Source organism: Megalops cyprinoides, chromosome 12 (assembly GCF_013368585.1).
Source record: "Megalops cyprinoides isolate fMegCyp1 chromosome 12, fMegCyp1.pri, whole genome shotgun sequence".
Classification (NCBI taxonomy): domain Eukaryota; kingdom Metazoa; phylum Chordata; class Actinopteri; order Elopiformes; family Megalopidae; genus Megalops; species Megalops cyprinoides.
This window is the reverse complement of record NC_050594.1, coordinates 19,916,083-19,932,054: the sequence shown is the minus strand read 5'-3', so window position 1 is coordinate 19,932,054 and position 15,972 is coordinate 19,916,083. Positions and strand designations below refer to the sequence as shown.

The window sequence follows — 15,972 nt, the reverse complement described above, 5'->3', positions numbered from 1 at the left end:
TCTATGAGAAGGCAGAAGATGGAATATACACAGTACACCAGCAGCTCTTCTTCACTGAAGTGGTCCAGCTGCTTTCCAGTGACAAATTATTCATGTAAACTTTACCAAATAGCGCAAAGTATGACCCACTCTTTGCACTATTTGCACTCACTGCAAGGAGAACGTGACCGAAGGCACAAGGATGCCTAAACTTAAACTACACACACACACTGCACAAATGTACATGCTAATGCGCTTACATTCTCATGCACAAAATTACTACCAGGAGAATATGCTGCTCTTTAATTATTCACAGACGCAGTAAAAAGGCATTTACTGAGACGCAGCCTGCTGCAGCATAAGCTTCAGTTCAGCCTGTCCTGTGAGAGGGACGGAAGGACAGAGACGAGAGTCCCAGAGTCCCCGCACTACTGCAGCTGAACAGAGCGGAGTCTCCAGTTTCTCCCCGTTTCCCTCAGGAAGCAACAGAGCCATAGTCCTCAAACGCAGCAGCTATTATGGAGCAAACACGATCCTGGCGCATCGATTTTCCACAGCCCGGCAGGGCAGAGCGAGGGAGAGAGGAGGGGAGGGAAGGAAATGAGAGAAATGCCCCCACAGGGACTCTCCTAATTGCTCTCTTGATCCTCTGCCCAGGATCAGGGATCAGGAGGGAGAGCCTTCTCCCAGGCCACAGCCTTTCAGTCAAGCAGTGCTGCCCTTCCCCTCTCTATCCATCCATCTTTCTCTCCCCTGTCACTGTTTTTACCAGCACTGCTTTCTACAAGCCTGGCAATGACCTTTCACCCCACACATGTGGAGCGCTGGTGTTGCAGCATGCAGTCTACATTCTACACTGAGTCAGTTTTGATCTGAATCATTTTGTTAATCACCAGGAACCCTTATCATAGATGCTCACGTGACAAATGAATCAGTATTAAACAGTGTGAATCCTTTCATGCAAATAGAGCATTCTGCACTAGCTGATCTCTGCTCAGCTGTACCCAGTTCCAGTCATCACCTCATCAATTCATCAGCTGAACATAAAGATAACAAAGTGTACGGTAAGAACAGCAATTAGCAACATTATACAGCTGCTACAACAACTTGACAAAGAATGCCATAAGGCTTATGCTAAAATCTGGAGGTATCCATGGACACTTCTCTGAAAAGCGGCGAATTAGTGGTGCACTCCCTCAGTCCCATTCTAAACATTCAGTTCTGTGGAACACAATCGTTTTGCTACTTGTGTTATGCACCATTCTGCAACTTTATCTTCAAATGCTTCATGTCATCTTCAATAATGTTGTGTGCCAAATACATCAATAGCATACTCCTTAAAACTCTCGTTTACTACATAAAACACTTTTGATGGGTATAGCAGTAGTCAGGTAGGGCACGTGAAAGGAACACCATGCACAGAAGGAGCAGCGATCTTCTCTTACCCTGCAGCTTCTTCAGAACCGCCACCTCCATCTTGAGAACCTGCTTGGGCTGCTGAGCTGACTCCACCTTCAGGGCCACGCTGACCCGGGTGAGCAGGTCCAGCGCCTCGTAGATCTCCCCGAATCCGCCACCCCCTATTTTTTTCAGCTGATGGGAGATGAGGGAAGTGAGGGTTTTAGAGACAGAAAGTGTTAACAGCATTCTGTAAGGGCCGAGAGTCTTGCTAGAGTCTGCACTGACGGCACTGTAAACATGGTGACTGACCATTTCGGCACCTTAAACAAGGACACCTTCTTTCTACAAAGGTCATGAATTCTGCAGTGTTACCACCAAACAGGACACTGATACTGTGGATGAGAGGCAGGCAACTCTGGTCCTGGAGCGCTGTGGATCTTTGCTCCCCCCCACCCCATCAGTGCTCCTAATCACATAATTGGATCATTTTTTTATGCTAAATGAATGCAGATGACCGTATAAAGGAGATGATCCATGCTTCACTAAATACGTATGGTCACCTGCACTAACTTAGCGTAAATATCGATCCAATCATAAACGTAAGAGCTCAGATGAAACAAAAGCCAGAAACATCTGCAGCGTGCTAGAATTGCCTCGAGCACACCAGGGCCAGGGTTACCATCCACTGAGCTAGATCCTCATTCTCCCTTATGCTCTTCTGATGACTCGCCCACACCCCTCTTCCGCCTTCAGCAGCCCCCTCCCCCCTTTCCCTCCAGTCTTCGATCTTCTAACTCAGCAACAGCAGCTCAAGTGCAGGGATTAATGACAGCCTGTGTTACGCAACACCCCTCCCACAGGAAGTGAGGCCGGACACCCAGGAGAGTGACCTCACGAGAGGCAGAGCCGGCAGGGAGTAACCGCTGCGAATAGCACACCGCGTTCTAAATAAAGATCCCGCCGTGTCACGCTAGTCAAAGCGGTGTTGGTTGTAGAGCACAACTTGCAACGCTGCTCTCACTGCGGAACAGGGTGACTGACCCAGTAAGAGCCTACAACTAGCGCCCTTCACCCACTATGGTTACTTCTGTATCCTACATGGTGCCCATTGGCATATAAGGCTTCTACGAAGGATTTCCAACACTGTCAGTTCAGCGGCTGTGTGAACAGCGGAGGTGTATCCCAGGTGAGCTTATACTATCACATCTCCTTGATAACCTCCGTCCATGAGGTGTTAACTTTAGGGGTGCCTTCACACTAGCACTATTCTCACTTCTGTTCTTCTCACTGCATTCATTATTATATCTGTCCCTTAGTCTCTTTGATTTAACTTCATATACCCATGCAATTACGCATTGGCAATTTTGCTGTCATCCATTTTCAAACCATATTTTCTAGGCAACTCATTCTCCTCTGAGGGACTTTTTGTGTCCTGGAAAGTCCTGTGTGCCCATCTTTTAAGGTGTAACCATACACATTTTGTATAGGCTTAGCTGATCTTGGTGGAGCCCCACAAGCTGCTCAAAAAAAGAGCACCATATCAAAAAAAGAAGATATCATGTCTTCTGCAGGTGATCTTTTATTTACACCTGGTAGGACCTATCTATACCATTATTTATATCATGAGTGTTTAGTAGGACATGAAGAAAAAACATTAATGAAAACATATCGAAAGCAATCTTGCTTTGTCCTCCAGCAAAGCACTCTCGATAGAGGGAGTATGTTTTGGCCCTCGAAGGGCCCTTCTCCAAGGGACTGTAACTGTGTCAGCACCTGTTTCAGTCACCAGTCAAAGCCTACACTTTTTTATTTTAAAATTCATTCATGTCTTCCATTCAAGCATGCTGCATTTCAAAACATTTTCATGTGTAGTTTTCTATTTACTACAGAAAGAGTCATTATTTCATCTAACCAGCCTCCCATCAAAGAGTATGTTCTTAAAATTTGTTTTTTGAATACGAGCTGCTCAGTCTCTGATCCGATTATCCCGTCTACAGGACGACAATGTTTTCTGCTGTTAGTTTTTTCCCTAGAGCCTTTCCACCTCACCCCAGACAAAACAAGAAGTTTACACAGTTGCTGTACTTCTTGATGAACTGCACTGGCTTTTCCATTTCAAACAGCTGTAACATTTAATGCCTCTGATTTTTCCTTGGGTTTTTTTCGCCTTCTTGCTTCTCAGCCATCTATCCGGCATCAAGATGAAAGCCTTTCTTTTTTCTCCTGTGTCATCCGGATCTCTCGTATTAGTTTCCAGGGCAGTTTTGTTTTTTATGGGGCAGTACTGTTAGCCCTGTGCCCTACGTCCAACCTGGAGAACCAGCAACTACCATCTGTCTGAATCTTAACCATCAACCTACCCTGCATGGGCAAACCTTCCAGGGAACAGAAGCCCTTCAAGTGCTGCTTTTTAAGAGCACCCCCCCAAGCCCTGCTGCCACAGCCAGGCTTTAGTCTGAAGGCGAGAATTTTCCTGTCAAGGTGAGAGTGAGCCTGAGTGTGGGGAAGGGGTGCAGGTAAGGGGTGCAGGTGCGGGACTCACCACTTTCCATCGCTCCTTAACGAGGACACCCACGGTCAGAATGTCGGCCTGCTCTCCGCCCCCGCTCATCCTGCCAACCTCGAGTGTTCTGAGCTTCCCTTAGGACGACCAGCCTGGGACAGGCCCAGGCATCAGGCCCCCGAGACACTGGCTGAAAGAAAGAGGGAACACAACTGTCATTATGTGCTGTAGCACCAGAAGAGATGTACACGTAGACAATGCTCACTCTGACACAAAACCTCTTTCAGATATCATCAAATGGTCTGACCAACCCAACAACAGAGCAATTGCTGTACATGAAATTCCCCGCTGGAGACACTGACTTGTAAACAAATATGCTTTTTCGCATATGTGCTGCTCAATATGATTCTGTGCATGTGCCCATACAATTCAGTTTAGCCAACAAATTCAGACTTTAAAAAAAACTTAAGGGTCACCAAGCCAAACTATGATGTCACACAAGGGAAACTGAAACCTGCCTGCTTAATTATGCTTAATTATGCTAACTGAAGATGCTAACTGAAGATGCAAGCCCATCTCCATGAAAAATCTCAGGATATCTAATCTGTGCACGCGTAACCAAGCACATGGCAAGAAAAAGAATCACTTTTTTTAAACAGACCTTTGTCATATTACTGGTATTGATGTCGTCTAGAGCAGAATTCTTATGCGAATGTTAATTTTCAGTCGAACACTTAGAACACTTTTTTGCAAACGTTGCTGGAATGTCAACCTCCTGGACACAGGCCAAGTGTGCTTACATTTACATTTACATTTATTCATTTGGCAGACGCTTTTATCCAAAGCAACTTACAGGTTACAGTTCTTTACAATGTTATCCATTTATACAGCTGGATATTTACTGAGGCAACTGTGGGTTAAGTACTTTGCCCAAGGGTACAGCAGCAGTGTCCCAGCGGGGATTGAACCGGCAACCTTTCGGTTACGAGTCCTGCTCCTTAACCACTATGCTACACTGCCGCTATGCTTACACTCCCCCATCTAATATGAGAGAGTAGACTAGCTTGTAAATATCTTTATCCATCACCATACTTTCCAGGGAACATCCCTCCATATTCTTCACAATAAGAAAATTCAATAACACCCAGTTCATTAGTCCCTAACCACCAGCACCCTCCACTTCCCTATAATCCTCATCAACATAAATATTTAAACCGTATAATGTGAATCTAAAATTTAACACATTGTTCCTTTTCTTCACAACAATAAGCATCCACACAGAAAACCTCTTCAGTGGTTTCTATAACGAAGAACACAGACTAATCTGAAATCCTTTCATGGTACCTGGAGGCGTAAGCATGCTTCAAGAACCTTTGGGGTGGAGTTGACGGAATGTGGGTGTTTTGTCTCAATTTCTGAACTGCAGACACTTGCGGCACTGTTCTACATTTGAAACCTCTGTCCATTCCTTAATCCACCACTGGTATAGTGCAAGAAAGGCCCAAGCAGAATCTTTTCATTCTGATAATACTCCATGATACAAGCAACAGTCACCGAAAATTAGAGTATCCGCATGTGTGCGGATGCGGATTTCTGGCAATAGGTTTGCTAGAGACATGCTATTTAAACTTGCAGGAGTACTCATGCAGACTGTCACAACTAAAAGACAAAAGTATTTAAACGGCTTCCCTACTTTTCCAATACAAAGAACTATGGGGGGAAAAAAAGATTTCTCCTTTTTCAGAGACCTTATTGAGAATCATAAATACTGAAACTGCAAGTTCCACTGCATATGGAATTTTAGAATTACCAGTGCAACTCTCCTCATTTCCAGGACACGCTTTCAGTGCAAGTCCCAAATGGTAGCTCTATAAAATTGGTTGCGACAAGGGAAATAAACAACCTTAGACAACCAAGAAAAGTGACTGATGGGTTACATAAAAGGCCTGGCAACCTTGACACTGCATCCTGCACATAATGGTAAGGAAATGCTTTCAGATTTCATCTTCCCAAAAATCCTCTTTGACCTTCCCTTTGAAAAACACTGAATGATATGCTCTGTGGGCTACTGAGTACTTTGAAATGAACTATGCAGCAGTGTGACTGCTGAGGTAGAAACATGGGGGCAAGGATGGGAAAGTCCATCACCGTTTGAATATTTTTGGGTGGGAAAAATAAATGAAGCCCCACAGTGCATTACTTGGAGCTCTCTAATCGCCAATGTCTGGTCAGCGGGTAGCTCTTCCTCCTCAGCGCTGGCCAATCTACCTACAGTAACCTGGCCCCACAGTGGTGGAATGACCTACCTGCAATAGTCAGAACAGCACACTGTCTTCTGACTGAAATCTATTCAGACTTAACCTTGGTTGTAAGAACATAAATATCTCCAAAATGTGGTATGAGAATGAGATCACTTAATCCTCTAAGATAAATCTGCTATGCTGTAATATTGGTTTTGCTTATCATAGTTAGGAATGAAGGGTATCTCAGTTTGGGAAGAGGTAATACTGCTCTCATGGGTCATTGTCTAAATCCATGTCAGCAGGATGATATGAGTTGAGATATGTGTTGCTGTTGATTTAAAATCATTATCAGCTTCTATACATAAGAGTGTAATGTGAGCATATTGCTCTTAAAGATAATCATTAGGCCCCATTGTATGCGGAAATAACTGCTATTGTATGCTTACATTTTATCAGTCTTTCGCCTTGATACTCAGTATTACTGGCTGGTCTGTGCCTTTGTTCTTGTCACTCCTGTGATAAGCACATGATGCATCTTACCATGACAGCCTTGTGAAAGAGCCAGATGGCTCTGGGCATGAGTGTATGCAAACTAAATTAGACTTAGGGTATGTTCTGTCCTGCAGGGCTACACTTTGAACACTAAACCCTTCCAAGTCCCATCAGCCTGGGTTCACCTTCAGCCGTGTCTTTGGTTGTGAGAGGGACAAAAAAAAATTCCCTTGATGGTAACTCTGGCTATACAGTACAGGAAGATTAGCAGTTTGATGAATTTAATCCTCTCCCTTCTGTTACAACAAAGTCTTGGAAAGAACAGCATCCCTTTTTGGTTCCACAGAGGAATACTGCATCTGCTTTACGGAAATGAGCAAACCCATATAATGGCTATGAATTCAGGGAGCAACCTTGGGAACTGACAACCAGGCCTTGGCTTTTTTGTGATCTTCAAACGCACTAATACATTTAACATACTGCATTAAAAATACTGTCAAATTTCTGTCTGTTAATGTTGGCCATTTATGTCAGTGTTTACTGGGTTTGATTTGATGGATAAAGTAACACATTTGTACATCCTAACAAGTGAGAGTGAATGTTTTCTTTACTCTTTTGATGAAACTTGCGTCCCTCAAAGTCAATAGGCAACATCGTTGATGTCAACCTGCTCTCCTCTTTCCTTACATTTAACCTAAAACTGCCAAACATCCACAGCTTTTTTTTGGGGGGGTACAAGATCATTCTTTCATCCACTCTTTATGCAGTCTTAACACTCCAACACCAGTTTCCGCACACCCTCACCCTCCAGCCCTCAATGGTGTTCACACGGCGGCAATTAACAGCAATGATCCCATCTACAGCACCTCACTCACTCCCTCAGCTGCTGAATATGGTGTCAGAAAACGTGTGCTGCTTTAAACCCAGTGCAGGCGAATACAGCAAAAATAAAAAGAATGTTCTTTTCAATATTTGCTCAACTTCATCTCATATCTTGTAGACAAGTTGATTTCATATCACTATTCACTAGGATAAATACACAGGCTTTAATGCATTAAAGCACTTTTTCTGTAATCACAATTCATAAAAATCATGAAAATCATACTGGCTATACCTTCAGCTATCACAATGTCCAGTTCTCTCAATTATCAGGACAATCCTAACATTGATCTTTAAACATTATGCCCCGGACCTTGTTTTAAAATTCATCATCACCGAGAAACTGGCAATGGCCAATCAGGTTTCTCTTACTGACGCAATAATCCCCTCTGCAACAGGACTTATTTTGTAAGGTTGCCTGTGTCCTTTTTCTGTCTCCCACTGAGCCAGAATAGCATCATTTTGCTTTATGAACCATCAAATATCAGAACAGAGATTTCCCACAATGCAACAGTTTCTTTATTTAAACAACCAGCCAACCTGGGAAAACCATTAGTTATCAGACACAAACTCTGAACGCATAAGATTGAGAGAGACAGATTGAGCTGACTTGAAAAAGAAAATCTCCAGAAGACCCTTGAGATTCCAGTCTGCTGTGCTAGTGGGCGGCCCTGATGCAGCTGCCACACCTGCTGTTTCCTGTGTCTGACACGTGTCACCCTTCCACCAGCCCCCCTGCGTCACCATGGCAACACCTGAGCCCCCCACAAGCATTAATTCTGACAGCAGCACCATAAGAGCGCTGTTGCAGCACATGGGATGAGGAACCCTCACATGGCAGGCAGTTTCATTCCTCAGAACAGATTTCATTCAACAGCCAGAGCGGTGAACCCAGTCAGCTGATAGAGGTAAATACTTTTCTGCAATGTTCTTTTCCCCTTGGCTGTAGGGCTGAGCAGAATTCTGGTAGGGCTCATGGTAACATTCTGTGTGCATACGTACCATATGAAATAACACATGATCAGCAAAAATACACACATATCCAAAACATCTCAAGGCCTTTCCATTCTGCCATTCTCTGGACTGTATGGACAATTATTTCAAATGATTAAAATTCAACAACTGAAGTGCAAACCGCCCAGTTACAGCTGTTTAACAAACCCTGAATTCACTTTAAACCCAAGGCTAAACGAACCTAGAGACGAGGCAGTGCCGCTCTAATGAAGAGGGGAAAAAGGAGGCCTGGATTCATATTTCAGGCAGGAGCCCAAGTGCTCCAGCTTAACTAATAAAGATGCCACGGGTGAGAATTTACTGCTGCAATATTACTCACAGTGAGCCACTCCTTGCAGCACTCTGCATAAGGGAGAGTGGCAACGGCCATGTGCTGTGCAGGCCCAGGGCCACTGCCCCACTGCTCCACCTGTCCAACATGCCAGCATGCAGTAATGGAGTTCACTAACAAAGGCTTAAAAGGGCAGAGGAAAGCTCTGCCCATGCCATTACAGCATACCTATTCTCTCAGTTACTGTAATGCAAACAGCATGTAATACATATGATAATATACACTTTCACACTGTATTTAATAATTTATTACTGTATGCTTTACATATATAAAGAATATTTGGGATCAAATGTAAAACTCTGAAAAGATTAGAAATGTAAAAGCTGGAGGAGTAGGTACAGAAATTCCCAATTTTGAGATGCATGTGTGAATATTTAATGAAGACTAGCCTACTTTAAGGACCATCTGTTTATATGAAGTTATGAATTCATGTGAAATGTCAAAACAGCTGTGAAGTATCCGGTGTATTGAGATGATCTGTGGTCAAACTGATCACGTTCATTTAAGATGGTCTAAAAGTATGTGTGTGTGTGTGTGTATGTTTATGAAACCTTATGAGGCTCACTTCCAGTAATATTCAGTCAGATGAGACATAATATTGCATTAATATTGTAACAGAGACTGAGAGACTTACCCTCCCTTCCCCCAACCCCCACCCAATGAACAGTCACCATATTGACTTGGACTCGATAAGACATCTCGGAGAATCAGAATCAGACAAGCGTTTATAGAGTCAAACTTTCACCGTTATCTCAAGAGGGCCTTCATCTGCAGCATGCCCTTAATCTCACCCTGCTCTTGCATTTCATGCCAGAAGAATCACACTAAACGCATCACATAATCAAGGTCAGGAAGACTTCCTGTAATGCAACACAAATGTGCCAGCAATCAGAGATCAGAAAAAATGCCGAGCACAGTAAAGCATTTATGATCAATATATGCTTATTATTTGAAAATGCATCCTGCTATTTAATCTCAGAGCCATTAAATAGAATACCTGAAGTTAAGACAGACTTAAAATGTAAACTTAAACGATCCTGGAAACTAGTAGCTAGATATCAGCATAAGATTAACCTTAATACTCAACCGTATACCACCTCTTTTCCAAACCAGCTGCACTTGTTCTTGAGTCAATAGTATAGTTATAGTATAGTATAGTATGGTAGTTACTTCTTTAGCTAAAAATGACAATTGGCATTCAAACTCCACCTCTGGGTACCTGGATACATAACACTGATTACAAGACAGGGGGAGGCAAAATAACCACATTATACATTCTATAAAAAGTAGCAATAATACAAAAAAGTGTTCACAGCTCAAATCAAAATGAAGGCATACTGAAACAGTCCTACAGCAGATTTCAAATAATATCTTTACAATTAAGTGTATGAGCAGCTTTAGAAATACTGAATTGATTATTTCCAATTCATTCAATTGGTATCTGGGAAGGAAACGCAGATTCATAACACTGAAGCATCTTTACTATTTGTCTTTTCTAATAACAAATCTCCAGCAGTATATTTGTTTGCATCTCTGGCGATAAATCTTCCAATCAGCGGAGGGAAGAACCATGACATCACAATAAATCAAGAGCAGAAGACAGACCCATCTTGCCAGAACTGGCCTTGTTTAATGCACTGTGGTCAGAGGCAAAGACCACAAAACTCTGCACAACTGAAACAATGGTTTGGTGTTCTCATTGGGATAATACCCTCTGAAGGCACCACAGGGAGGAAGGCATTTAAAGCAACCCTCATATGTGGATAAATGTTTGTAGGCATGGTTGGGACATGCCCTATAGTTTGCTAGAAGGGCTGTATTTTAGAGTGATATTTAAGTGAGACCTGAATAATATGAGGTCTGGAATCGCTACTGATCATGCAAGAGAGATATGATTCTCAGAGCCTCTCCACCCCAGTCTTCAGGGCACATCTGTTGAGTTAATTTCTGTGAACACAGCGGCTCTAAACGCTGCCTAATTTTGCTTGGTGAAGTTATTAAAACGTCTCCACGCCAGGGCTTTTGCGCTGCTCTGTCCTGAGCAGAAGATCTGGGAGCAGAACTGCTGCAGTCAGTACCAGGATTACAGCGCGCGCTCAGGAGAGAGGGGAAGAGTGCTGACGTCACCCGCCCGAGTCTCGCCATCTCTGGCTACAGTACAACTCAAGGAGAAGAGAACATTTCATCCTCGTATTTTCACACCCTCCGTCCCCCTCTCCCTACATCTCCATGAGGACCACGAGCAGAACCTCGGCTTCCCTGTTATGTTGCTGCCTGTCTCTTACATTCATTGCATATCCTGTGACAAGCAGATGCAGCACTGAGCCGGGCAGCACAGCCGAGACCTGACCGGAGTTAGAATCTTCCTCCTGCATCGTGCCTCTTTCTGTGCCCCACACTCCAACTCCCGTCCAACTCCCTCCACCAAAACACAAAGCGCACATCAAGAGCATGTGCAAAACAGATGCCCACGCAACACACCAAGCCCCTGCATAACGCAAGCCTGCACGCCACGCCGGAGAAGCACCGCTTTTTTCAGAGATCTCACTGGCTTTCATAAGCAGATGAGTGGTCGAGGAGCCACAGCTTTCGTGACAGGTCGGCAGAAATGGGAACTGTCTGACTGTGGTCAAACAGAACGCTGTGTGCCCCCTGGAGCAGCAGCGCAACCAGTGATGAGGCCCTCCCTCTGCCCAGTCCTCATCACCCAGTTAATTCACATATCAATGCCTTTCCAATCCCTACTGTGCAAACTCAATGTAAAAAATGGTTTATTTGCTTTAACATTCATTCTGCAGAAGAGGAGCCCCCTGGGGCGTGGAAAGACAGTGGTATGTGCACCCCAATAAGGCTGTAAATATGGACACATGGTTCTGTTTAACAGGCTGTTGGGATGGTGCTTCTTCCCCCCACATCCTTCTCACTGCTTAAACCACCAAAAAGAAATAGTCCTCAGCAGTCATCACAGTTATAAGGTATGCCAGTAACTGATTATGCAGTCAGATAGACTTACGTTTGTAGTGAAAGTATTGTTTGCTAACGAGTTACGGCTAAAGTTTCAGCAACACGGCTAGTCTGCCAGAAAGTCACCAGTGCTTTCTTGTGGTGCCACACAATCCATGTTAATGTCACCAGAATAGATGATTCAGTCAGGTTTGTTTATTTTTCACAGTGCAATTAATATAGCCAGTGGTCGGTTGCTAGTAGTGACTAGTAGCAGGAATTACTGTGTATTTATTATGGTCGCTTGTTTTTTCTAAGGCAGCAGATGTTTTTGATTTACAAATGTAAAATTAGTGATTACTTCATAAAGCAACCAATAACATGGAGGGACGTCGACATTCGTAATTTGGAGAGCATCACTATTTCATGTCCAACTTCTTAATGCATATTGTTGCATCAAAAGAATGCACAGTAATAAGATTAAAAAGGAAGGAAACGTTTGGATGTTCTGGGGAATTTATCGAAAAAAATGGGATCACATAATATCTCCAGAAATGAAATACCTGGAACAGGGCTACATTTCATTGGGTAGCTCACACACTACACCAGGCGGAAATAACTGAATATATAGGAATCATGTTAAGGAATACGAACACAACACAAATTAGCTAGTGTTACCACAATGTCCCGTTAGCTACCAAGCTAATCAGGCCTGGAGCAGTCATCGTGCTTTCACCCCCGAACCATTTAACCAGCAATCTAATAAAATAAATGGCGAATGATGAATGACATATAATATGTAACATGTAACATTAGCCAGCTAACTGCATAAGGGTGCTACTGCCATGAGCCATCAACAGTGCGGTTTTCATAAGATATTTTAACAAAGAAAGCGCCTGTGTTTCGACAGCTAATGTTAGCTTACTACCATAAATCACGTAGTTAAAAATCTTAACGTTAACATCAGTTCACCGAATGGCAAAGCAAGATAGCTAACCGTTTTATTTCGCCTTGTACTTTATTGCTGAAGAGGAGCAGATATTAGTACACCTCTATTTGCTAACCGGTGAGATTACGCCAAACATCGGAATGCAAATCGGCTCCCATTTCGTAGGAATGTTTTGTTTTGGGCCGAAACGGGATTTGTCCCAATAGTCCACTCGCCGGACGAACGTTACCTAACGTTAACTAGCTAGACTACTAACCTAAAATCTTACCTACCCGGTTATCCAAACGCGGTGTGTTTCGGTAAGAGCCAGGCTACAACTTCCTAGAAACGCCACAATTGACCGTGTTGATAATACCGTGCGCTGTGGCATTTATCTGGCTACCGGGAGACTGTGTTGGCATTTGCAGCAAAGGTAGCTAACATTAGCTAGATACCGAGTCAATTCCGATTCTCTAAATTCCCTAGCTATATGGATGGATAACTGAATCAACGTTTGAATATAGCTACCTAGCGAAATACCCAAAAACTGGAAAGAATTGCTATCCGATCATGCTGTTTAAATAGATAATGTAACGTTAGCTACATACCTACTGTATTGCGATTCACTGTGCATCATCGTGGCATTTTTCATGACAGCCGTCTGTGTGTAGCTATCTAGCTAGCGTTCTAGCGGCGTACCAGCTATGTTATGGATTCAAATAACTGTTATCGATTAAAATAATAATTCACGTACAGTAATCCTCCCACCATCTATCCCAAACACACATTTCGCGACAGTACATCATGCTAGCTACCAAGCTTGGTATTATGGCTTCTCGACTCCCACCACTTGCGGCTCGCGTTGCATATCTTGCATGCGATGTTTCCTCTGATTTAGCCAGCTAACGTTATTTTAATCGACTGCATGGACGCGCACTAATCCTCAGCGTGTGCAATTTCTGCGAGAAAATACAGCGGACTACATGCAGCAATCTTGAGTAACGTTAGCTAGCAAGCTGCCTGGCTACTTCCATAAAACGACCTTGGCAACGCAGCGTCTCAGTGTATTCTTGAGTCAATAGTCAATACAGGCAACGTTAGTTAGCTAGCTTAGCTTGCTAGCTACAAAATATCAAATGCACGCTCGCCCGCAGCGGTTTCTTTTCGGACCCATTTGTTGTCATTATATAATTTACCAATTCCTTGGTAACCCTACCTTCGTTGTTCCAATTCTTGATCCAAAATGAGCCGGGTGTGGTTAAAACGAATACCTGATGTGTGTCTTATTTAAAGACTGAGACACCGTGTTTAATCCCATAGTGTATGATTTATCCGCAGTAGGTCGGGCGAGTATCTGTTTTCCGGTTATTCAATCTGGCATCTGTCTTAATCGGAGAATGCGTGTATTTAAAATCGTCCCTTTTCTCCTTCTCCCTGTCACCTCAGCATCTCTCGTTCGCTGCAGCTCTGTGTGACGTGCCTACTCTTCAGACCAGCTTGTCTGCGCGCTCGCTCACGATACTTTCCCCCCTCGCAACAGCACGCTTAGATGTATGCGCGCTCCTCTACGCTGGTGCACGTGTTGTGTCAACTACACAACGTGCCCGCGCTCTTAACTCTATCCCCGGGTAATAAATTTGTCCCTTGCCTATTGGTCTATTAACCGTACCACGGGGCTCCACCCACCCTAGTTACTGTTGCCAGGGTCGACAAGCTTCGTCCGAGATTCAGCTGGTTTGCTGAATGGCAAAAGGACAGGGGCAGGACATTTTCCCAAGATCCTCTTTTTTACTGCAGGCTTCATTGTCAATGCGCTCTGTGCCCTCATTGCACATGCGAAATACCAAGTACGGATATGACCAAATTAATTTTTTGATCGAAGATTCGTGAACAGTGAAAGCAGTGTGGCACCCTTGCTAAAACCCATTTCTAAATGACTAGCTAAAGCTAGTCATTTAGACGGATTATTCTCTTTAAAGTTACTTCTATAAATTAAGCTGTTTAAGCTGTTCCTCATTACTGCTATAATTATGTAGTTATGGGTATATTGGCAGTGTTGCTTCAACTCTGCAGGTGTGTGTCTCTGTGATTTTGATCTCTATGAATAAGCTACGGGCGGCAGTGTATCATAGTGGTAAGGAGCGGGCTCGTAACTGAAAGGTTTCTGGTTCTGTTTCCCGTTGGGGTGCTGCTGCTGTACCCTGGACAAGGTATTTATCTCAGAATTGCCAACTGTATAGATGGGTAACATATAAAAACTGTAATTTATGTAAGTCGCATTGGAGAAGAGAATCTGCTAAATGATAATAATGTAATGAGTAAATTTAGTTTTGCTTGTCATATCCTCAATGAAAGCAACTGGACTACCTTTTAGAGCACTGACAGTGAAAATTGTGACAGTTGTGGAAGACAGAAGCATGGGATTCTTGTAGGGTTGCTTATACTGTTTACTTTTTTATTTTAGCATTTCACACATTTGTACTCTAGGAATTCATTGCACTCTCTCTATCGAGTGCTGACGTTCTCTCTGATTGTACATTGACCAAGCATAATTATCATTGGCTTCTTGTTTTGTCATGCTGGTTGAACTCTGCATGATGTAATCATGAGATCACGAATGCTTTGCTGCATAACAAAACGCAGCCAAAGATGGTCATAAATGGTGGAATTTTCTAGCAATGTAACCTGCCAAATATATACTCTTCCCAAACATACCAGGCCAGCTAAATCAGCGTCTTCCTTTAAATCCCTTTTCAAAACCCACTTTCATAAACTTGTTTTAAATGAGTGGTTAGTTGTTTGGCTATATTTTGTGCTCATTGGTTTATCGATGTCTATTTTGTGCACATTTTTATTAATAAAAGTCTGATTTAAAATGTTATTCAGTTTTGGTTTATCATTGTTTAATTTTTATACATAGTTTAATCAATATATTTTCATTAATTTATATGCCCTCTTACGTATCTTATGCTTGTCATTTCCGGTTTTCATTTGGTTAATCACTAAATGTAATGCGTCGTGTTGTAAGACTAAGAAAGATGCTATGCAAATAAAGTCATTTATTATTATTATTATTTTATTATCATTACTACTACTACTAGTAGTAGTTATTTGACTGAACCACTGCCTGAAGTTACGGCAAACTATAGCATCTGCTCGTCACTATAACCAACATAACCGAATGTTCAGCCATTTTCTCATTTTAGTTGAATAATTTGCGGACTCAATGTACCACAAATATGTGGTGATTTGTGATGTT

General features: G+C 42.9%; 1 protein-coding gene across 3 annotated transcripts in view; it reads right to left on the bottom strand.

The window, feature by feature from the left end:
• The window catches only part of ttbk2a (tau tubulin kinase 2a), a 28,021-nt gene extending 13,817 nt beyond the window's left edge, over positions 1–14,204 (bottom strand). For 2 of the 3 annotated variants that reach the window (XM_036542446.1, XM_036542448.1), the window contains exons 1-3: positions 13,930–14,204; positions 3,923–4,073; positions 1,425–1,572 (exon numbers count right to left, since the gene is read on the bottom strand). In XM_036542446.1, the coding sequence (XP_036398339.1) occupies positions 1,425–1,572; positions 3,923–3,991 (217 nt within the window). In that variant the 5' untranslated portion in view covers positions 3,992–4,073; positions 13,930–14,204. Of the gene's footprint in view, positions 1–1,424; positions 1,573–3,922; positions 4,074–13,321; positions 13,379–13,929 lie in introns of those variants that run through there. The other variant, XM_036542447.1, reaches the window with a different exon arrangement.
• Positions 14,205–15,972: the final 1,768 nt, after the last annotated feature.